The sequence below is a fragment of the Euprymna scolopes genome, unplaced genomic scaffold (assembly GCF_053919585.1).
Source record: "Euprymna scolopes isolate OS-2025 unplaced genomic scaffold, ASM5391958v1 sca177, whole genome shotgun sequence".
Lineage (NCBI taxonomy): Eukaryota > Metazoa > Mollusca > Cephalopoda > Sepiida > Sepiolidae > Euprymna > Euprymna scolopes.
The window spans coordinates 24711-49950 of record NW_027633188.1 but is presented as its reverse complement, the minus strand read 5'-3'; the positions used below and the strand labels follow the sequence as shown (position 1 = coordinate 49950).

The window sequence follows — 25240 nt, the reverse complement described above, 5'->3', positions numbered from 1 at the left end:
TGGAAAGGAAACCTTTGTCAAGAGATTCACTAATCCTGTGTGATATAACCGTTAGCACATCTGCGGTAGATCTTGCAGAGCGGAAACCATATTGCGTGTCACTAAGAAGGCTGTTTCTGTTGAGGTAATTGACTACTTCTTTATTTAATAAAGATTCCAACAACTTACTCATGACACACAGGAGACTTATTAGTCTGTACTGAGAGGGAGATGACTTTTCACCTGAATTCTTAAATACAGGGCATACTGATGAGGTTTTCCAGGGTGTTGGAAAGCACTTCTCGTTAAGGCAATGCTTAAACAGTTTTGTAAGTATGGGGGCAAGTTCTGGTTGGAGCTTTTTCAGCACTATAACTGGAATGCCATCAGGGTCAGTTGCTTTACTGGAATCAAGGTTCTTGATTAGCTTGGCGACCTCACGCACATATTTGTATGTTGCATAGCGTGTTGTCTGTTATAGGAGAAAATACAGGGAGTTGATGGTCATTGTCGCATAGGGTAGAATTAGCTGCAAAGTTCTTGGCAAATAGTCTGGCCTTGTCTGATGCTGACGAGATGACCTCAGGTCCATTGATGATAGTTGGGATAGAACGCACACTTCTGTTCAAGATCCTGTTTGCTATTTGCCAGAACTGCTGGGAACCAAGCCACTGCTCAGCTACTTTGGATTTAACAGACTGAGCATATAGCTTGTGCATCTGCTACTAGTCTCTCGCCCCTAGACAAGGTTCAAAAGAGAGTTGCCAATCTGATAGGTCCTGAACTGTCATCTAAGCTTCAGCCTCTGTCCCATCGACGAAACGTTGCATCCCTTTGCCTGTTCTACAAGTATTTTAATGGTGAATGCTCTGATGAACTGCAATCATTTGTACCCCCTCGACGTAAATAAACCCGACAAGCAGCTAAATCCCACCCCTTCACAGCAGAGATCCCTAGATTTAAGAGAGCTTTCTACTCCAGTAGTTTCTTCCTCAGAACTGCTAAACTTTGGAGTTCCCTTCCGGGTCGCTGCTTCCCCAACTGTACTGACATGCAGAAGTTCAAGTGTAATGTGAACTGACATCTTGCTGCCCAACTCCCTACATAGTACCCCTGTTGCTTATGTCCTTGATAGTAGCCCCCTACATCAAAGTGGCAATGTGCCTTGTTTGGGGTGAAAATATAATAAAAAAAGAATGGGCTGGATATGGCCAGTGTGCGGTCGGAAGAAAGAGAAACACAAGCCGTGAAATGGACATGTGGCAGTGAGAGACTTTTTAAGTTGTGTCGAGATGGGAGAGTAATAAATGCTTTTGTTGAAAAAATGTCGACCCAGACTTTTTTTTTTTTTGTTTGATTCATATGCGACGTCACACTTTCAGCTGTTAACACAACTGAAGTGCAGAAGCAAAAAATTGATAAGAATTTCTGTCATCACTAACCAGCAGAGAATTACCACTGTCAACTAAGAGAAGAGTTTATCAGGCATGAGTATGCAGTGGGATGATGTATGAAAGTGAAACCTGGCCAGTGAGGGTTGAGGACATGTGTTGCATGGACTTTGATAATATAGACCCATTGAAAGAATGGACGAGAGTTTTTGGGTTAATATATGTAGAACAGTTGAGATAACAGGAAAAGCCAAGGAAAACATTGGAGGAAGTAATAAGAACGGATGTGAGAGAAAGAGGGATGACTAAAGACCGGACAGAGATAGGTTAGCTTGGGAGTCAATTTCTTGAAACCGTCCAACACATGCCATCATGTTAAATTAAATCTGATGAACAGTGTGGCTACTGGAACCATCGAGCTCTGTTGAATAGAAAAGAAAACAGTTTAAAATTGCAAAGAAGAGAGAAGAAAAATCTTACACAAATCCAGCGTTGATGATGGCATCGATGCAATAATTCAATAAAGCAATTGGTTGTTTGCCATTGGCTATCAAGAAGCAACGGGTGTAGGTTCCTTTCAAAAAAAGTTGCGTGTCGGAGAAGTCATCTTCAATTAAAGCATCAAATCTGTTGTCAGGTAAAGCAGATAAACATTCGCACATTGTATTGTATGTGTCAGGCTGCAGAGAGAAAGTGAAATATTTAAAAAATAAAATAAATGAAACAATGAAATATTGGAAAAATAAAAATAATTTAAAAAAAAAAACAAATGTTAGAAAGTGTAATATTGAAAAAATAAGAAACAAATAAAGAAAACAAAATAAAACAGGGAAAAGGTGAAATATTGACAAAAATAAAACAATAAATGAAAAAACAAAAAAAAAGAGAAAGAGTGAAATATTGAAAAAAAAACAAAAAACAAAATAAAACAGAAAGAGTGAAATATTAAAAAATAAAGAAATAAATAAAAAACAAAATACAACAGAGAAAAGATGAAATACTTATCTATATATCTATAAAAGTGAAAGCGTCTGTCTGTGCGTGTGTGTGTGTCTGTGTACATTTCCCTACGCAATAATTCTGTCAATTTTTAGTCTACAGACTCGAAATTTGATATACAGGGTACAGAGATTTGGGAAAATCGATGTAATCGGTTTTTGGCCAGAAACTTGGCGATTAAGGGGTCAAAGTTCAACGATTTGACCTTTGAGAACTCTATAAAACTCCTCTGACAATTTTGGGTCTACACACTTTAAATTTTAGATATACGTTCCTTGGACATGGATCCAACTTAATAACTCGATTTGAGCCCAAAACAATAAATTTTAAGGGGTAATAATAGGGGTCAAAGTTAAAAAAAAATTGGCCGCTTTTTTTTTTTGCTCCACATACACCTCCAAATATGCGGGCAATGCCGGGCACCCATGCTAGTATATCTATAAAAGTGAACGTGTCTGTGTGTGTGTGTACACTTTCCTACCAAATAACTGTCAATTATTGGGCTACAGACTCAAGATTTTTAATCGGTTTTAGGACAGAAATTTGGCTGTCAAGGGGTCAAAGTTCAAAGATTTGACCTTTGAGAACTCTACCAAACTCCTCTGCCAATTTTGGGTCAAAACACTTGAAATTTTAGATATAGGTTACTTGTACATTGATCTAACTTTATAATTTCATTTCAGCCCAAAACAATAAATGTTAAGGGTCATAATTGGGGTCAGTTTTTGGGCGAAAATTTGGCTGACAAGAGGCAAAGTTTACAGAGTTGATCTTTGCAGTCGCTACCAAACTCCTCCACAAATTTTGGGTCTAAACACTTGAAATTTTAGATGTAGGCTACTTGGACATGAGTCAAACATTTTAATTTAATTTGAGCGCAAAACTATAAATGTGAAGTGGTCAAAATTGGGGTCAAAGTTAAAAAAAATTTGACGTCTGTGCTCTCTTTTCTCTATAGTAGTTAATGAAGCCTATTATATAGAAAGACATTATCGTACATATTCACACTTTAATATATACATATCCACATAAATTTATGAACAATACATAGGGCCCGAGCAAAGCCGGACAGAATTGATAGTATATCTATAAAAGTAAAATTGTGTGTGTGTCTGTCTGTGTGTGTACATTTCCCAAATTATTCTGTCAATTTTCAGTCTACAGACTTGAGATTTGAGATAAGGAGTATTGAGATTTGGGAAAATCTTTTTAATTGGTTTTTGGACAGAAAATTGGCTGTCAAGGGGTCAAAGTTCAATGATTTAACTTTTGAAAACACTACTAAACTCCTCCGACACTTGAAATTTTAGATGTAGGTTCATTGGACATGGATCGAACTATTTAACTTGATTAAACCCAAAACAATAAATGTTAAGGGGTCAAAACTAGGGTCAATTTTTTTCAAAAAATTGACTTCTCAGCCAATTTTTGGTCTAAAAATTTGAAATTTTACATAAAGTGTATTCAGACATAGGGCAACCGTTTTAATCGTTTTTTGGCCGAAAATTTGGCTGCCAAGGGGTTAAAGTACAAAAGATTTGACCTTTGCAGCCAATTTTGGTTTTAAACATTTGAAATTTTATATATAAAGGATATTTAGATGTGCAGCAAGCTTTTTAATCAGTTTTTAGGTGAAAATTTGGCTGCCAAGAGCTCAAAGTTAAGAGTTGACCTTTGCAGACTCTACCAAACTCCTCCGCCAATTTTGAGGTTTAACACTTGAAATTTTAGATGTAGGTTACCTGGACATGAGTCAAACTTTTTAATATATATATATATATATACATATAAAGTTATGAACAATACATAGGGCCAGAGCACAGCCGGGCTAGACTGCTAGTTGAAAAAAAAAATACTAAAAAATAAAACTGAGAAAGAATGAAATATTAAAAACATACAAAATGAATAAATAAAAAACAAAATAAAACAGAAAATAGGAAATATTGAAAACAAAAAAAATTAAAAAACAATGAAACAGAAAAGGTGAAATATTGGAAAAAAAAATAAAACAAAATAAACAGAGAAAAGACGAAATATTGAAAAAATAAATAATTAAAAAACAATAAAACAGAAAAAGTGAAATACTGAAATAAAACTGAATAAAAAACAAAATAAAACAGAGAAAAGGTAAAATATTGAAAATAAAAATACAAAAAACTTAGAAAGTTGACCCCCCCCAAAAAAAACACTTGATTACAATTATCTTCTATTATTGATAAAAATAGGAATATTTCATAGTAATCACGTGTTCAAAAAGTTGGCTGTCATTTTCTGTGTTGATGTGTATGTGATGGTCTCAATTGAACAGAACATGTGGAAGTTACTTAACATTATAACCATTTTTTTAAAACTGTTATTCACCCCAAACAAGACATATTGCCAGTTGGAAACCAGGCCTACAAGGGGACATTATGTAGCGAGTCGGTGCAAATAATTAACACAAAATGAAGCAGACATAAGCATCAGGTTTTTATATCAAAATTTTCCTTTTCCTAGAAGCATGTCTTAGTGAAGGCCAAGGATGTGTCTCTCCCACTGTTTTTTTAATGCGTCCCAGATACTAACATCACAGCACAATACATACAGCGTCTAGTATATCTATATAAAGATTTATTTACTTAAAAATTAATTTGATTTTGATGGTAAAGATCCTTGTCAAGCATAGAAACAGTGTTTAACTTAATATAAACATTTCATTTTGCAGTTTTTTTCTTTTTTATTTTCAAATAATTCTAACATTATCTTCTTTAAAAAAAAGTGAAAGCAATTTCAGGTTTATTTTTTAAATAATTCTAAGATTATTTTCTTGAAAAAAAAAAGTGGAAACAATTTTGTTGATTATTTAAAAAAAAAAGAAAAAAAAAGAGAAAAAGTGACAACAATTTCATGAATTATTTTTTTTTCATTTGCAATTAAAGTTATATTCCATTATGTTCAATATTGTGTTTACCTCAGTGATAAATGTGCAGTGGCATCTACTTGAACTCAACTAGGCAGGTACTATTGTCGTAAATACACCATCAATGTCAAGTTATATCAGATCCATGTTATTAACCTTCACCTCCTTTTTAAAAGATGAGATCGTCGGATTGCCAAAGATGCATTGAAAAAAAAAGTAGTTTTATAAATTTCATTAAATGTTGTTGAATCAAATGTGAATCTTAAAACTAGAATCAAACTTTCTTCCATTTTACAACCGTCTGGCAGGAATACAGACTGCACAATATTTTTACTGTATCATCATTGGACACTTTCATTTTATCCTGAAGATGAATTAAGTATATTTTAGCTTGATTTTTATGTTCTATTTAATGACATTAGATGAAATTTTAAATAATATTTTTTGCCTGGAATCAAAGTGTAGTATTTGTTCCTTCCAAAAATGGTACTATAATATGATGGGATCCAAGTTTGTGTTTGACGTTTATCGAATTGAAATATGTCATAAACTCCTATGATCATTTTGGAAATAGATTACCACAACGAGATATATCTTGAAACTACATTAACTATTATATAGTTTGATAAGTATATGTCACTTTGAACAGAGGTGGCATTTGTGAGATTTGTGTTAGCACTCAATGAAGATAGAATGAAAATATTTTTAAACACAACAACAATATACAACAGATGAAGTAGGAATCTGCATGTACTACACAGGCTATGACTGTCCCGTTCGTTGTGTCAGTTCATACTAGTCGTTCACTTCAATCAGTGTTGCGACAAAAGAACTTTGTCATCCAACTTTTCACAAATATGAAACAATAATCATAGACACTACCTCAAAGAATATGAAAATATCTATGGAGCCAGTAACTTTCCTCTTTTCTATTCCAGCAACAACCAACATTACTGAAAACAGTTGAAGGCCAATCCAACCGAAACGTTGCATAAATAACACAATAGTTCGATCAATACAAGTAATATAAACAATCAGCCCTCATCTAAAAAATTCAGAACATTAAAAGAACTCTCCTTTCAAACAAAAACCACACCTCCAGTTCTAAAAAAGATATTTATTTTTCTATCACGGTTAAAATGCTACTCATTTTCTTAGACTGGCAAAATGAGACCTTTGTCTAAATAACTAAAATTTAAAATTCAATCAACCCAATTCTTTAACTAAGAGTTCACCTTGCCTGAAGAGGCATACTGGTTCAACTAGACACCAGCCCTCAGAAAAACTGACTGCATGTGTTATGTTCAAAGGGTTGGCTCTAACTGCCTCCTCTTCTTTCCTATCTTCTAGAATCTTTTTACCCCTGACTGAAAATCTTAAATTTTAGCATTTGCTAGTGATCACCACTCAACCACACAGAAGCTAACTGCTTGAGATATTTAGTAGAGATAATGGTTAGACAATGTCCATTCAAAGGACATGTGCATATAATCTTAGACATCATTTTTCTCAAGCGAGTTGCTTTCAGTCGGAATCTTGTTTAAAGAGGGACTTATTTTATTTCATACAAAACAAGACGCACGTGCATAGTCCTCCTCTGGTACTGCATGTGAGATGACGTCACAAAAAATAGTGAAGAAATGATGAATGTGAGAAGTGTGAAGGGCCAACGTTGCTTTCACATTTTTGCCAAGTTTAAGAAAAATCTAATGAATGGGGCAAAAGTTATGAGGTAAAAAGTGTCAGTTTTTACAATTTTGGGGCATTTATGACTCCCTTTTGAGCTCCTGGGAATGCCAAATCTCAGTGAAAATGGACAAACGGTGCAGTTTCACACCTTAAGACATGTATATTTGAATTAAGCACCATGGAAAACCACTATATAGACATACACATCAAGTTTTTGAGTAATACGCAAAAAAGAGCTCCAAAGAGGCATGTTTTTTTAGCCCTAAAAGTCCCAGAGGGATGCAAACCAGAATTTTGCCAGTGTCAGCAATATTGGATTTATATTAAGAACAATGGGATTCCACATTTAGTCAAGTTTCAGAAAAATCTAATGGATGGATCCAAACTTATGGGGCAAAATGTGTCATTTTTTGTCCATTTTGGGCCATTTTTTACCTCTTTTGAGCCCCTGGGGATGCAACGAGAATTTTCGCAAAACATTTTTTTTACTGTGCACATCTATTTAATGAAATACAATTTGTGGCAAAATTTCAGGAAAAACTAATCGATAGTTATCTGGCAATTGTCTGGACTAATGGACGCCCGGACAGACATACCGACGCCACTGAAAACATAGGTCCCTCTCCGATAAATCGGGAAACGAAAAACATTTCTTAGATATCCAGATTCCAACCAGAGATATTTTCAATTCTCTATGCCCCCCACCACCCACTTTGGCCAAACATTTGTCACCTGTAATGTCCGACATTCACATGCATGGCTAAACCTAGTGCATGTTTATAAAAAGGTTCACTAGTCTCTTTCTTTTAGACAGGGTACAGAAAAGAGTCTCCAACTTCATAGGTGCCGCACTGTCAACTTCAACCTTGTTCCATCATCACAAATATTGCATCCCTGTGCCTATTTTACAAGTATTCTAACGGGATCGAGATATGCTCTGATGAACTTTTAGCACGTAACCCCCCCCCCCTCCCGATGTAAATACCCCAACTAACTCGACAAGCAGCAAAATCCCACCTCTACATTGTAGAGATCCCTAGATGTCGGAAAGCCCTCTATTTTAAATAACTTCTTTCCGCAAACTGCTAGACTTCGGAGTTCCCTCCCAGTTTCCTGCTTCCTTTACTGTATTCACATACAGAAGTTTAAATGGAATGTGAACAGACATCTCGATGCTCAACTCCCTACATAATGTCCCTGTAGATATAATTCCAAATAGTATGTGCCTTGTTTTGGGTTAAGAAGAGTAAAAAAACAAAAACATAAATTGTGGATTATCCACGGTTTCTATTAAGTCATTAATGGAACACGATGCAGCACAACGTTTTGTCTTAACCGCATACATACCTGATAAGTTGGTGTTAGAGATCTGTAAAGATTCTCTGTTGTTTTGTAAAGTAGTTCTGTCACAAATTCTGGAGGGTCATTTACGAGAAGGGCTTTATGGAGGCCTCGCAGAATTACTGGACACTGTGACTGTTTCCCTTCATGGAGAAAAGGGTTCATGCAGTCATATTCCATGAAATCTTGTAGAGTTTTGATAGGGATACATTTTATGAGATGCTCCAGATTATCAAATATTATGTTTTGGCATTCCATCTGAAAAGAAAAAAGAAAAAATGACGTCGGTAACTAGGATTTCATTTTTTATATCTTTATTACAATAATAATTTATATTAACAATAGTAAATTGAAGATAATCCTAACCTCAAATTATGACCTAGATTTTAAAACAAGTTTCCCAGGTATTTAAAAAAATTCATCTATATACAGAGGTTGGACAAATAATAGAAACACCTTGTGAATTTTGCATTCATTTTAAAACACCTATAAAAATTGAAGAAAGATATCAAAATGTTAGTTTCATTTTTTTTATTTATGGTTATTATTGCCCTGAATTAATTGGTTAAAGTTATTTTTTTAATTTTAAGATAGTGAATATCAGTCAGAAAAAAATTAAAATGACAAATCTATAAGATTTCTCAAAGAGGACAGATTGTTGGTGCCTGTATGGCAGGTGCTACTGTAATGTAGGAGGCTGAGATGGTGGCCATATTGAGAGGAACTATCTCAAAGATGATGACAGACTATGAAAAAGGATAAAAAAACATATTCTAAACAAAATTCTGGAAGAAAATCAGAGTTGTTTGAAAAAGATCATAGAGGCTTTGATTGTGAAGAAAGGGCACAAAATTACGGCACTCAAAATTAAGAGCTTAACAATCATTTGAAAAAACCTGTTTCAAAAAAAAACTTTTCGCCAAGAGCTTCACAAGGCTGAATTTCATGGGAGGGTTGCCATCAAAAAAACACTAACCATAAAATATTCCATTATTTTATCCAACTCTTATATATAAATGTCAGTGTGTGTGTGTGTGTGTGTGTGCACACGCGTGTGTGTGTTCCCTATAGAAAAGTTAGAGGTACTAGATTAAAAACTGTGTGTGTTTATATGTAAAATTTTTCAGGATGGGGTGGGGGAGACAATACAAGTGGTTTTGAATTTGTAAGTGTACCCACCCCTAAGGGAGCTATGAATGCAGAAACTATCATAAAACTTTGAATATATTCTTTTTTGATGAAATTGAAATTATTGGAAATTTATCACTGCTAAGTCGGGTTTTAGTGCTGTGAGAGTTGTCTCCCTTTGACAGTTCCAGATTCTGCTTACTTTTCAGTGATTTAAATTATTTTTCAGTGATGAAGGGCTTAGGTAACTTGAAGTTGCCTACCCTTGTCTGTTTTGTGCTGATGTGTGCTTTTGGCGTTGGGTGGCTTTGAGTTGTCTACTTTTTGACTGTATATAAAAATGCGTGTGACGTGTTTTTCTCTCTTTGTGTGTCTAACCATGTTTTTCTCTTTGTGTATGTAACCATGTGAATAAACAGATGTGTTCTTTTGTGTCTGTGTGTAAAGACTAAGAAAATGTTAAATTGTTAATTGATTTGTTTTCTTTTGTCAGCTGTTGGTATAACTTCCCATATGAAGTCATGAAAGGAAGAAAGGTACATTTTCTTTATTTACTTCACAATTGACTAACAAATGTTATTAATCAACACAACAGATTATTATTACATTATTACAGGTTATTAATTAACCCAACAGAAATGTTTTATGTATAAAATTATCCAGGGAAAACAATGGAAGTGGTCTCAAATCTCTATGTACTGAATATCTATGTGCTTCCCCCACTAAGGGAGCTGTTGAAAAAAGGTGCAAAATTAAATAAAGCAAGTTTTCGGTCAGTCAAAATATATTATTCAGCTGGCTAGCATGATTACTGACTCACTCCCAATTTAGTCTATATGTCATAAGCACGTACACACACACACACATCAAATACTACAGAAACACACACACACATCAAATACTACCTCTGCTTGTGCAGCTGCCATTGCTCAAATTCAGATTCAACCGACATGTCCAGTGCAAACAGACAGAAGTATATAGAAGCTAGAAATAATTGTAAGAGAGTGATAGCGACAGGTAAGACAGATTACTCTAAAACCACCAGAAAATACATCGAAGCACAGAAATTAGGAACCCGGGATTTTTGGAAAATCTACAACAGTGTAGTAAATAATGGGCAGTTGACAATTCCCCCACTATCAAACAATCATGAGGTTGCTTGCACGGCAACCGACAAGGCAAATCTGCTTGCCAGTCGATTTACCTCAAACTCCACACTGGACCCAGCACACCACTCCCTCCCCGACTTTCCTTTGCGAACAGATGCCACACTAGATTTGAAAATCATCCCTTCTCAGGTGCATGGTATCATAAAAACCTAGACACCTCAAAAGCATGTGGACCAGATCTCATCCCGGCTGTGCTAATAAAAAAATGTTCTGCTGAGATTGCTCCACTTCTCTCCAAACTTTACAATAAATGCCTTAACGAATCTTGCTTTCCCGACTGCTGGAAAACCGCTTCTGTGGTACCAGTTTTCAAGAATTCTGGTGAAAGAACTATCGCCCCATTAGTCTCCTCCCACTTTTCGCCAAAATATTTGAGTCCTTAGTTAATCAAGCCCTAGTCCAGCCCCTAACAGCTGCTGAACTCCTGACCGACAAAAAATGTGGATTCAGGCAAGCCCGTTCAACAGCAGATATCTTAACTGTAGTCTCTGAACGTATATACTATTCACTGAACAAAACAGGGGAAGGTAAAGTGGTAGCCCTTGATATATCTAAGGCTTTTGACAGGGTATGGCATGTTAGTCTTCTAAGGAAAATGAAATCATATGGTATCACTGGAAGAATACACAATATAATTAAATCCTTCTTAAGTAAGAGAAAAATCCGAGTTGTCTTCTACGGTCGTACATCTAAACAATATGATATAAATGCGGGTACCCCAGGAGTCTATCCTTGGACCTTTATTGTTCCTGATATTCATAAATGACCTCCCTGATAAAATTTTTTCGGAGATGGTTATATTTGCCGATGACACCACTCTCTATAACAGGTATGAGGGGAAAACAAATGAACACATATCTAAGGAAATGGCAGAATCACTAGAGGATGACCTCCAATCTGTAGTGGAATGGGGATAAAAATGGATGGTTACATTCAATGCTGCCAAGACTAAACTTGTTTCCTTCAATAACTATAAGAAACCTTTTCTACCACCAATAGCAATGGCTAAGAATACACTGCCTGAAAGTACTTCCTTTAAACTCCTCGGCCTAACGTTTACAGGGAACATGAACTGGAATATATACACTGAGAGCATTGCCAAGGCTGCTGCAAAGAAGGTGGGCTCTCTCTATTGTGCTAGAAAATTACTTACGCCTGAAAGTATCCTGTACCTCTATAAGGCCACCATTCCCCCATGTATGGAGAATTGCTGTTACATTTGTGCTGGTGCATCTACTGCTTGTCTCTCACTCCTGGACAGGGTTCAAGAGAGAGTCGCCAACCTGATCGGTCCTTAACTGTCATCTAAGTTTCATCCCCTATCCCATCGATGAAATGTTGCATACCTCTGCCTGTTCTACAAATATTTTTATGGTGGCTGCTCTGACGAACTGCGAGCACTTGTACCTCCTCAACGTGACTACCCCCGATGGACCCGACCAGCAGCTAAGTCCCACCCCTTTACAGTAGAGATCCCTAGGTGTAAGAAAGCCTTTTATTCCAATAGTTTTTTCCCCAGAACTGCAAGTCTTTAGAACTCCCTTCTGGGATACTGCTTTCCCAAGTGTACTGATATGCAGAAGTTCAAGTGTAATGTGAACAAACATCTTTCTACTCATCTCCCTTCATAAAGCCTCCGCAAATTGTCCCCGATAGTAGCCCCCTACTTCAAAGTGTCACTTGCCTTGTTTGGGGTGAAGATTGAATAAAAAAAAAAGAAAAAAAAAGAAAAACTACGTAAACACACACACACACATTTACTCATCATCTGGCACAGATACACAGATATGACAGGAGTAAATAGACATTCCACAAGAAATAATTCATCTTTGTTGCCATGACTGATCGTCTTCTGCTTTCTTTGTTGATGACCAGCACTTGGAGCCATTCAAAGCAGCAGTAAAGGTTTAAGACATCAATATTTTATATGAACTGACATTTATTTTGGGTTTCAAATATCAACATATCTATCATTATATGACCATTTAATATGACACTTAATATGACATTTAAGCATGACATTTAAGTATGACATTTAAGTATGACATTTAAGTATGACATTTAAGTATGACATTTAAGCATGACATTTAAGTATGACATTTAAGTATGATATAGGCAAAAGAATCATTAGAATTATCACAGAAAAGCTTGAGTCAATCTAAAAGTAGTCCGGTACTTAATCAGTATAGGATTCGTATGAAAATCGCATTCCAAGAAAAAATTCTTCGATATATTTACTTATTAGGCACGGGTAATCGCTATTTTGAAGTATTTAAATTTTTTTTAGGGCTTTGATTGCTCAACTTACACACATCTTGACACACCCGGGCAATGCTAGGCACCCAGGCTAGTTATTTAATAAAAGATGAAAAGAGTATACTTTTTTTGTTCTAATTTTGTATTAAAAAATATGCTAGACATACATCAAGGGAATTAAAAAGTGACGAATTGAGCCAAGATGATAAGAAGACGGCAGCTGTTGAGGACGATGTACATTGGGAAATGGCCACCTTCAGACTGATGTATTTTACTTCCGAATCTGAAAAGAAAGGAATTTTACATTTATTTAATAAGTTAAATAATGTGATTTGTATTATTTGGAGTATTGCAAGGATCCATGTCGTAACAGATAAAGTACTAAGTTAAATTCAGTTCTAAATCACACTCTTCTAGAGGTTGATGGTTCAATCCTCAGTGCGGACAATACTAAGAATACATTTATGAATTACTTAAGACTTCTACCTGGTCACGGTTGATAGAATAAGAGCGTGCTAACCCTATTGTTGTATTAATCATGTAGCGAATCTTAGGCAATGAAGGCCATGATCGACTTCCCACAACTTGGAAGCTCACTCTGGCCACGGGCACAGCTGTTAAAGCTCTTAAGAACTCCTTCCGCCCTGGCTGGTGATCTACTCCTAAGAAATCTTTTGCTCGGTGATGCAATATCAACACCACCCCTTTATGTAGTTTAACTTATGTAGTTTAACTCGCCAGCTGAAGCAGTGAACCTGGGTGTGGCGCTTGGAGAGATTCAGAAGTTGGATGAAAACCAGTAAAGCCTGTCCTAACCAGGCAAGAGCAGCTACCGAACAAATAAGATACTACCTCTATCCAGAACCCCCTACACAGGGAGGTGGTCAAATGCGCGGAGGACAGGAAAAGATGGAGAGGACTGGTTGACAGGTCATCTGTAGTGCCCCACCGGCAACCACCATGGAGCAGGTGAAGGTGAACCCTGTGGATTAAATAAGGGATTCCGTTAAAAATCCCGTACATATTCCAGAGTTCAACAAGATAAACCTGCAGAAGGTCAGAGGTTACATTGGTTGAATCGCTGTGATGATAAAACTCCGGATGAGAACAATAGTCCGAAGAATGCGAATGATACAAATTATGGTCATTTCAAAAATTCAGAAACATATCACGTAATGGTCATATTGCTATCTTGAATTTCCTTTATTACACATGCTTTCGACTAACTGGAAGCTTTTTTATGGAAATCTTTCTAGACAAGGCATGAAGCCACTTAATGTGAGAAGCTTAAAAATACCACTTCAAGGTCAAAAAATAGTCAATGGTAAATGTTATATGGAAAAGATTCTAACCCAGAAAACAGCAATTTTTCCCCCTTGTCAGAAACATCGCTGTTACGGGTGCGGTGGCTAATCACAACGCCGTAACACAGTATTTGCTATCGTAAGCAAGAGTAGGGAAAAAGGTTTTGAGGGAGAGTTATAAAAATACAAGAAGCAGGTATTTTATATAAAAATAGGGGATTTATTAAAGACACAAAACATACCAAAACAAGATAGGCTGACAGAAATATTTATGAAAGTAGTATTTAAACAGGACAAAAGGGGATGAACACAATATTAAAATATGAGGGAAAAAGGGTAACAAGAGGAAGGTAATTATAGTGGGGAAAACTAGGCAAAGCAATAATCTATTCTCGGAACTTAATATATAATATGATATTCAAGACGTTTGGTCAAATGATAATCAAAAGTACTTTACCCTCCGTCGTAGTAATAGGGATGACCAAGTTGGGTAGTAGGTGGATTCTGGTGATAGTGGGTTGAGGTTACAGTTCTTACGACGCCTTTGAACAAATCCGCCGGGGAGAAAGGCTGCCTGTGGAAGCTACTAGCTCACTCTTTCTCACTCCCGTTAAGCTGTTACTCCCAGCGTTTTATATTCATAAGGGAGTGTATATTTCTTAGACCTCTTTTTCTTTCCTTTCTTTTCTTCTTCTTCCTAACCTTTCCTAATTCTATTTTTAGGGATGGGGACAACCTGAATGACCCTAGGTTCTGTACCCAGTCCATTCAAGGTCAAAGTTAATACTACGCCTCTTGTTACACTTCCCCCTTTCAGAGTAAAAGTTTTGAGTTACAAATGAAAAACTTTTACAACAACAATAAAGGCAAAAATATATCAGTAGTTACATAGTTTTGAGTTACAAATGAAAAACTTTTACAACAACAACAAAAAGCAAAAAATATATTAGTAGTTACGTGCACATGATTTTAAGGCAATCAGTTCCAACAATATTCTGTAAAATAATAAGTCGGCAAAGGAGAACGCATTTGTAACATTATACTCTAGATAATGCGTCTGCAATAATATTGTTTTTTCCTTTAATGTGTTTGATGGTAATGTTGTATTCTTGTAGGAGAAGGCTCCATCTTGTCAGTCTCTGATTTTTGTTTTGCATCTTTGCAAGGAAAGTTAATGGATTATGGTCGGTAAAGACCAGAACAGGGTACATGGTGACGCTGAGATAGAAGTCGAAGTGTTGTAGTGTCGTCAATAATGATAAACATTCCTTTTCAATGGTTGAATAGTTCTTTTGGTGAGTGTTCAACTTTTTGGAGAAGTACCCAATTGCTCGGTCGATACCTTCATCATCCTCTTGGGTTAAGATACCACCCATTCCGACATCACTGGCATCAATTTGTAGTTTGAATTGTTTTGTAAAAACTGGTGTTGCGAGAGCTGGGCCCTCCATGAGTGTTGATTTTATTTTGTTGAAAGCCGCATCACAGGTCTCACTCCATTTGTATTTTACATCTTTTTTAAGGAGGTCCGTGAGAAGACCTGCTATAGATGAGAAATTTTTACAAAATTTCCGATAAAATCCTGCCATACCGAGAAATCTCATTAATTGTTTCTTGTTGGTTGGAATAGGATACTCGAGAATGGCATCCACATTTGCGGTGATGGGTTTAACTTGTCCTTGGCCCACAGTATGGCCTAAATAATTTAATTTTGCATGACAAAATTCACTTTTGTTTAAGTTCACAGACAGGTTTGCCTCTTCTAGCTTACGGAAGAGTTGCCTTATGATGTGTAAATGTTCGTTCCAAGTCATACTGTACACGATTACATCATCAATGTATACATCACATCCTTGAATATCTTGTAGAAGGGAATGCATCATCCTTTGAAATGTTGCTGGTGCGTTTTTCATTCCGAATGCCATAACCTTGTATTGGTATAGTCCATCGGGAGTCACGAATGCTGAAATTTCCTTAGCGTTATCGGTTAAAGGTACTTGCCAATAACCTTTCATCAAGTCGAATTTACTGACATATTTTGATTTGCCAACTTTGTCGATACAATCATCAATTCTGGGAATCGGGTATGAATCACTTTTGGTTACTGCATTCACTTTCCGAAAGTCGGTAACAAATCTGTAGGTGCCATCGCCTTTTGATACAAGTATACAGGGAGAACTCCACTGACTGTTGCTTGGTTCAATAATATCATTTTCCAGCATATACTTGATCTCTACCCTCAACTGTTGAAGCTTGATGGGGTTGACTCTGTAAAAGTGTTGTTTGATGGGTTTTTCGTCTCCCACTATGACGTCGTGTACTGCAAAGGTAGTTTTACTAGGGACATCAGGAAAAAGATCTTTGAAATCACTGACCAAACCACACATTTCCTTTTTATTCTCATTTGGCAAATGTTCAAATTTTTTATTTAAATTAGCTAGTATTTCCGAGTTTTTTAGATGACTACTCTGTCCCATTTCCTCCTCTCTGACAATTGTATTTTCATCGTTATTTAAAACATTTTCAGATGAGGTTATTTTTGTAATATTAGTTACTGTTGTAACTGGTTTACCCATATCTAACACATTTCTGTCAACGTATCCTTTTAGCATATTAATGTGACAAACTCTTCTCTTTTTTCTTCGATCTGGGGTGTGGATGATATAATTTACATCATTTATTTTTTTCTCTATTTCATATGGGCCAAAATATCTTGCTTGTAGGGGATTATGTGGGATGGGTAAAAATATTAAAACTTTGTCCCCACTTTCGAAGGTACGATTTTTACTATTTTTATCAAATATAGCCTTCATTCGTTTTTGGGAGTTTTTCAAATTTTCTTGTGCTATTTTTACGGCCCCGTGTAATTTCTCTATAAAATTTGATACATAATCTAAGAGATGTAATTCATTTTTCTCCGTTAGCCATTTCTCTTTTAATAGCTTTAAAGGTCCCCTCACAGTATGTCCGAACACAAGTTCGAAGGGGCTAAATCCTAAAGAGTCTTGTACAGCTTCTCTAGCAGCAAATAAAACAAAATGGACGCTTTCGTCCCAATCTCTATTATATTGATAACAAAATTTTTTCATCATGGACTTCAGGGTTTGATGAAAACGTTTGAGAGCTCCCTGTGATTCGGGGTGATAAACACTGGATTTGTGTTGTTTAATATCCATCTCATTCATTATTTGTTGAAATAGACCAGACATAAAGTTTGTGCCTTGGTCTGATTGAATGGCTGAAGGAATTCCAACTAAACAGAAAAATTTAGTTAAAGCCTTTACTATAGTCTTAGCTTTAATATTTCTTAACGGAACAGCTTCTGGGAAACGAGTCGACGTACACATAATCGTCAGTAAATATTGGTTTCCCATTTTTGTTTTAGGGAGTGGCCCAACACAATCCACTAGTACTCTACTAAAGGGTTCTTCGAACGCTGGTATAGGTCTGAGTGGTGCGGGCGGAATCTTTTGATTAGGTTTTCCGACCATCTGGCATGTGTGACACGAGTTACAAAAATTTACCACATCACACTTAAGTTTTGGCCAGTAAAAATGGTTTAGAATTTTTTCATAGGTTTTATTTATTCCTAAATGACCTGACATGGCGGTATCATGAGCTATTTTTAGTATTTCTTGTCTATAAACCTTTGGAACTACTATTTGACTTATTACCTTCCACTCCTCATCCACATTAGCATCTAGTGGGCGCCATTTTCTCATTAAAATTCCATCGTTCATAAAAAAACACTCCCTAACTTCTTTTGTTTCCGTTTTTGGTAAGGCGTTATTTTTGAGGAGGCAAATTTCTGGGTCGTTCCCTTGTTCACTTATAAATTGGTCCCTAGTTAATTCGTCCGTTTTATTTTCTGGGAGATTTAATTTTATTTTTTTACTCGTATTATTCTGTTGTTCTAACAGGTGGGATATGAAAGTTTCGTCAAGTCGTAATTCATCGTTTGGTATCTCTAGGTGTTCCTTTTCTAGTCGTTGTTTTCTTGTGGTCGCTCTGGTAATAGCGCATTCCGGGTAAATGTCGATGCGTTCCTCCCCCACTGTTTTATGGTTTACTACTATCTGGTCACTGACAATGGGATCAGCTATTACTCTCCCTCCAGCTAAATCATTTCCTAGCAGCAGCGACACTCCCTGAATCGGTAATTTGGGTCTTACGCCCACGATAACTGGGCCAGTTAATAATTCCGATTTTAGGTTAATTTTGTGTAGGGGCGCTTTATTTATAGTCATTCCTACCCCTTGTAATAATACAATATCTCCGGTGAAGGTAGATTTCGATAATGGAAGCACGCCTTCTAATATTAAAGTTTGCGACGCGCCAGTATCCCGCAATATTTTAATCGGCTTGGCTTCTTCAGGGTCGTTAATATACACATAACCCTGGGATAAAAATGGCTCATATCTTTTCATGTATGAGTTTTTTTCTTTCTCGCTTCTCCCTAGCTTTGGGGAAGAAGACTGGTAAATACTATCGTTTCTCGTTTTGTGTGTAATAAAGGCATGTGGTTGAAACTTATTTTCTTCCCTTTTCCTTTTTAAGATCCGACACTCGGATATAAAGTGGTTATCTTTCTTGCAATAAGAGCAGAATATTTTATTTTCTCTCGGAACGGGTGCGGGCGGGACCCTTTGATTATAATTTTTATTAAATACGTTAGGAACACGCGGCTCGGTTAACATTTTCTCTTCTGTACGAAGGTTTGACTGGTTTTTTGTTATTTTATTTCTTTCCCAACACCTGTGGGTTAAATTATATGTATCCGCCATTATAGCTGCCTCCTTAACGGTTTTAATTTCTCTTTCGTCAACTCGCATTTGAATTTCTTGTGGGGCGCATTGTTTAAATTCTTCGATGAGAATAAGTTGGCGTAAGCTATTATAGTCATTATTTACGTTTTTCGCTCTAACCCATCTATCGAAGAGGTCTTCTTTTTCTCTGGCAAATTCTACATAAGTCTGCCACTCAAATTTCCTATACTTCCGGAATTTCTGCCTATATGTTTCGGGTACTAACTCGTAAGCATTTAATATGGCGTTTTTTATTGTCTTATAATCCGCGGCATCTTCTAGACTAAGCGCAGAGTAAACCTCGGCGGCTCTTCCCACTAGCACGGTTTGTAATAAGGTTGGCCAGTACGCATACAGCCAATTTAAGTTTGCTGCGATTTTTTCGAAATGAGGGAAATATTTGTCTACTGTTTTTTCACAAAAACTAGGCACTAGTCTAACATTTTGTGCTGCGTGAAACGATGAAGCATTAGACTGTTGACTTCCATTACCCTGTAATTTAAGTCTTTCCAGCTCTATTCTCTCTTGCATTTTTAGTTTTTCCTTCTCTAGTTCTAACTGTATTTGTCTCTCCTGCTGTCTCTCCTGTATTTCTAATTTCTTTAGTTCCAAGGTGAGTTGCGTATTATTTTGTCCGTCTTCCTCGCTTACGGTAGCGGTTTCTAGAAGGTTGTTTTCTATTAATATTTTTTCTACGATACTTTTTATTTCGACCTTTTTCATATTCGGGTCTGTATCTATTTCGAAGAAATTCGCAATTTCTACTAATTCTGCTTTTCGTAGTTTCCTGACTTTTTCGCCCAGGTCGGCTAAACTTAAAAAATTCTCTACAGAAAAAGACATGATAATAGAAGAGCCCACTTAGTACGTCAAATGGTTATTATAATTTAATTTCTCTTTTTTCTAGTGCTTTTGCGAGCGAGAGCCCTCCCAAATTATCTGCACAAATCCCTGACACGAGCCCCCAACTGTTACGGGTGCGGTGGCTAATCACAATGCCGTAACACAGTATTTGCTATCGTAAGCAAGAGTAGGGAAAAAGGTTTTGAGGGAGAGTTATAAAAATACAAGAAGCAGGTATTTTATATAAAAATAGGGGATTTATTAAAGACACAAAACATACCAAAACAAGATAGGCTGACAGAAATATTTATGAAAGTAGTATTTAAACAGGACAAAAGGGGATGAACACAATATTAAAATATGAGGGAAAAAGGGTAACAAGAGGAAGGTAATTATAGTGGGGAAAACTAGGCAAAGCAATAATCTATTCTCGGAACTTAATATATAATATGATATTCAAGACGTTTGGTCAAATGATAATCAAAAGTACTTTACCCTCCGTCGTAGTAATAGGGATGACCAAGTTGGGTAGTAGGTGGATTCTGGTGATAGTGGGTTGAGGTTACAGTTCTTACGACGCCTTTGAACAAATCCGCCGGGGAGAAAGGCTGCCTGTGGAAGCTACTAGCTCACTCTTTCTCACTCCCGTTAAGCTGTTACTCCCAGCGTTTTATATTCATAAGGGAGTGTATATTTCTTAGACCTCTTTTTCTTTCCTTTCTTTTCTTCTTCTTCCTAACCTTTCCTAATTCTATTTTTAGGGATGGGGACAACCTGAATGACCCTAGGTTCTGTACCCAGTCCATTCAAGGTCAAAGTTAATACTACGCCTCTTGTTACATCGCTCATGGAATGTGAGGACTGAAGGACAAAATAAGGGAATTACAAACATTGATCAAATATGAAAAGCATTAAAAAAAAATCATTTCTTCCTTTGAAAATCATCATCATCATCATTACATTTGTTGGCATGTGTTGAACAGCTTTCAGAAAGTGACTTCAAAACTAACCTATCTCTGACCAAGTCTTTATTTATCTTCTCTTTCTCTAAAATCAATCCTTATTATTTTCTACCAAGTTTTCCTTGACCGTCTCATGCCAACCGACCCTGTTTCCTCAACTGTTCTCAACTCTCATCCATTATTTCTACATGACTTATTTAATTTGCCAACGTGCTGAGAGTCAATGAGAGAGGATGGATATAAGCAATATAAACCATAATTCTAGCATCAACTGAGATTAGGCATCAAAGTGATCAGATATGGGATTTGAGTCATGGCAGAGAAAGATATGAGCAGAAAAGGAGACTTTGTTGGTTTGGTCACATTGAAAGAATGAATGAAAGTTCTTGAGTTAGTAAACATAGAACAGTTGAGGTAGCAAGGTCAGTTAGGAGAGGAAAGCCAAATGAAGAAATCAATTTCTAAAAGCCATCCAACACATGTATGTAAACCAGACGAAAATGATTAAGAAAATGTGAGTTTCTTTTTTAAAAATTGATGTTAGATTGAAAAAAGGAAAAGGGTTGGGGTAACTTACTAAAAGGTTGTCTCAGAAGTGGAGCGAGAACAGCAGCCCAATTGAGTGGGGGCAGGGGTCGGGTGATGCCTTTGTAAATGGCTGTTAATGACAGTTTCAATTCAGAGCTGGAAATCTTATCAGGACCTGAAAACAAAAAAACAAAAAGAAGATTCAATTTTGATTAAAAAAAATAAAATGATAAACAGAAACATTCGTTAAAAAAAAAAAAGGAATCGATGAATCTGGAACAAATTTTAATCTCATGTATTTGTGCTAGCTCGTATGCACCGTATCATTTGAAGTGTGCGTCTTGCTCTCTGGATGAAATATTAATGTTAACAAAATGCCAAATGTTGCCTAATAATAATATGCATATTTAAAATTAATCTCCAAAAGTTATCAAAACAGGTGAAGAATAGTGTAATTTGGAGAAACTTATTGTCACCCAGATTCCAGGGAATATCATTGATCATTATCAGTGAGTAATCTCTGATGATAGTATGCCTGAAAACTTTTAGAGAGTACAAATAATAATAATAATCTTGAAGAACTTGGAGAAAAGACTGAGGAGAGAAAGCATTAACTAAACCTCCACTATTTGAGGTTGCCCAAATTCCAGTGAAGAACAATGGTCATTGCATGCAAGAAGTCAATGGCAACTGGCTGTTGTGATAACAAAAAATCATTTGCAAAAGTTATTGAAAGGGCTGGAAAGTACTAAAGCTTGTCAGTGAGTAATCTCTGATGATGGTCTGTGGGAGATCTCCTAGTGAGTACAAATAATAACATTTACTAGCAAAACACTTGCTTTCTTCATTGAAATTAAATTTTTGGAAGGGGGTTCAAGTATCATAAAAGTAAGAATTTTAGATGAGAGTTGAATTTTATAGAAAAACTATTCATTTTCAGCTTTATCGCTATATTAATAAAATTGAAATAATATTTTCTAGTTAGCATTTTTTAAAAATTCCCCCGACAACAGGATCTGCTAGTTTTAAATAAAGTGAGGTGTAGTGATACTTTTCAAGAAAAAATATTTCAGTTAAGAAAATGTTAAATTTATAGAATAGCATTCTTTCGTTTTTTTTTTAAATACATTTTTCTATAAATTTTGATTATCTAAAATTTGTTAACTAAATGAATTTAGAAAAAAATCATTTATCGTCTGCTTCTTTTTTATACAAATGTATAAAGAGAGCTGTATCAGTACTATTTCTAAGATCAAGAAAATATCTTCATTTTTTCAGACAATATGGTGTTAGGTAAGTATACAATATAGTATTAATTGAATTACTATATAACATTATTTAAGTGGTATTACATGACATACATTATATCATAAAGTAAAGTTAGTTTTTTTATTATTATTTCTTTGTCATCGATAGCTTTCTTCCTACAAAATCAATAATTCTGGTTTTTCAGTTTTACTTGTAGATCATGGCAGTATGTTTAAAAGAATAAAATGTAATTCGATTTACTCCGTTGAGAAAATGCTTTGTCTGGGTGAGAATTAGTTTCATATGTTTGTAATCTTTAAAAAAACGTACATAACTCAGTATTTGTTTATACAGAGTTACTCTCCTTTGATTGGAACAAAAAATAAAATATTGGGGGGGGGGGGGAAGTTTAAACATAAAAAAAGCAAAACAAATTGCCAGTAAGTACATGATCAGGTAACACTAGCAAGGAACAGCTAGTATATATAAATATTTTTTGGTGTAACTTGTAGAGAAACGTTTTCAGGATGAAAGGAATTCATCTTTTATTTCTTACCTAATTTCCCAGCATCAATAAGGAAATCGATCAAAGCTCGAATAATCAAGTTATTATCCAAATAACGATAGTTGTTTGGAACTGAAAAATGGAAGCAAAAATGTTTTAATGAAAGAATTTTAAAATAAAATTACAAATTAACAGAACAAAACATTTCTTTTTTTCTGAGACTTTGTGCATGAAGTGATTGTATATTTTCACTTTGTGTTTCATGCATTGCATGTTTCATGTTTCGTACATTTTGTGTTTCATGCATTGCATGTTTCATGTTTCGTACATTTTGTGTTTCATGCATTGCATGTTTCATGTTTCGTACATTTTGTGTTTCATGCATTGCATGTTTCATGTTTCGTACATTTTGTGTTTCATGCATTGCATGTTTCATGTTTCGTACATTTTGTGTTTCATGCATTGCATGTTTCATGTTTCGTACATTTTGTGTTTCATGCATTGCATGTTTCATGTTTCGTACATTTTGTGTTTCATGCATTGCATGTTTCATGTTTCGTACATTTTGTGTTTCATGCATTGCATGTTTCATGTTTCGTACATTTTGTGTTTCATGCATTGCATGTTTCATGTTTCGTACATTTTGAGTTTCATGCATTGCATGTTTCATGTGTTGTATGTTTAGTATTGTTGCATGTTTGCATTGCATGCAAATAACTGGATTGTTACACTTGATAGAGAACCAAGAGAAAAAAAACAAAAAAAAAATTGTAAAAATGTCTGGTTCGGAGTTTTCACTATTCAGAATTCGATTTGTCCACTTAAAAAAAAATGATAGTTCTACATATATTCTCTTCTGTTATAACCTACTCAGTCTTCCTAAATTTAAAAGCTGCCCAGATATGGAACCCCTGGGTAGTAGATTATTTTATGTTCATAGACAAGGCTGGCCATTATTTTGAAATGGATATCTGGATGATCTGCCACAGAGGACTAGAATATTCATATATATTTCGGAAGATGGGTGGTTAGTTGAGGTTTGTGTGCCTCCCACAGACAGATGGGTTGTTAGGTTCTTAGCTGATAGAGTTGTGTTTTTTTTGCCTAAGAATTCTCATTTTGTATAAAAAATTAGTATCGTTGAAAACTTTTGCAAAAATAAAACTTTGTTGCTTGTTTTGTACTGAAATCTTTTTTTTTTTTTTGTATTTGATGATTCTTTTGTTGCACCACCAACTGAGACCTGATCAATATAAGAATCAGCGGCCAAAATAGTTTTGAGCAACCAGTTACATAGCAAGCGGCAAACAATGTAGACCTGTGGACTGGAGAAAGGTTTAACATTGGCGTTGGTGGTATGTAACCATGTCTTCAGCTGGCCTCCCAAGCATCTTCGCCAATCTTAAAATTATGCAGAACACCAGGCATGCAACACAAGTAGACCATCAGCTGACCTTCCATTTACTAGGACTGTGGCCTCATGAAAGCCCACCAGGGATGAGTGTAGGGTCCCTTTCCATGCACGACATGACACTACAAACATCCCAATATTATTCAACCGTTGATGGAGCAGCCGCTCTAAGCGCTACCAAATAGTTAGGACTTCTGTACTACCAGTCGGGAACAGCAGCCAGGAACTGTCAATCTGGTACCCTCAACCCATCAGACGATAGTCAACCCAATCTACTTGTAATGGCATTATGATGTTCAAGCACTCCCAACTGCCCAGTTTAGAGGTGGATTGGATGTCGGAAGAGGGGGAAATCGGCGTTCATTGCCCTAGTCAGGAAACAAGATCGACCACCGAGTATTTCTGTCGAATCCCTGTGCTTCGACCTCTACGCCTGGCTAATAGGCAAAGAAGGATTATGGAAGCCGGGCGATAGACAGTGCTCATCTACTCCTTAAGCAGTTTAGGTTTGAACCCGGTAATTTGTTCGAGTCACCAGCTCTAGGAAGGATGTCATCCAAGAATGGAAAGGCCTCCCACCCCTTAGGTTTAGCTTCAGAGTTTTCCTTCTCCTAAACGGATGACCTGGGAAGATCTACGAGTCCATCAGCACCGAGAGGGTTTACCCTGCACCTGGGTCCTAATCCAGGTATTTCTGTGACTTCTTAAAGTGTGTATATTTGAGGTTGGCGACTGCTTGAGATATTCCCATATAACTCCTTCATGAATGCCTAATGCACTTGA

The 25240-nt window shown here is 36.1% G+C and overlaps 1 protein-coding gene across 1 annotated transcript in view; it reads right to left on the bottom strand.

The window, feature by feature from the left end:
• Positions 1-25240, bottom strand: part of LOC145273796 (focadhesin-like) — a gene marked incomplete at its 3' end in the record, with an annotated part of 71694 nt that overhangs the window by 21851 nt on the left and 24603 nt on the right. Inside the window, exons 9-13 of the mRNA XM_080127131.1 lie at positions 23098-23178; positions 21343-21468; positions 13019-13134; positions 8305-8556; positions 1851-2050 (exon numbers count right to left, since the gene is read on the bottom strand). Of these exons, the coding sequence (XP_079983257.1) occupies positions 1851-2050; positions 8305-8556; positions 13019-13134; positions 21343-21468; positions 23098-23178 (775 nt within the window). The remainder of the gene's footprint in view (positions 1-1850; positions 2051-8304; positions 8557-13018; positions 13135-21342; positions 21469-23097; positions 23179-25240) is intronic.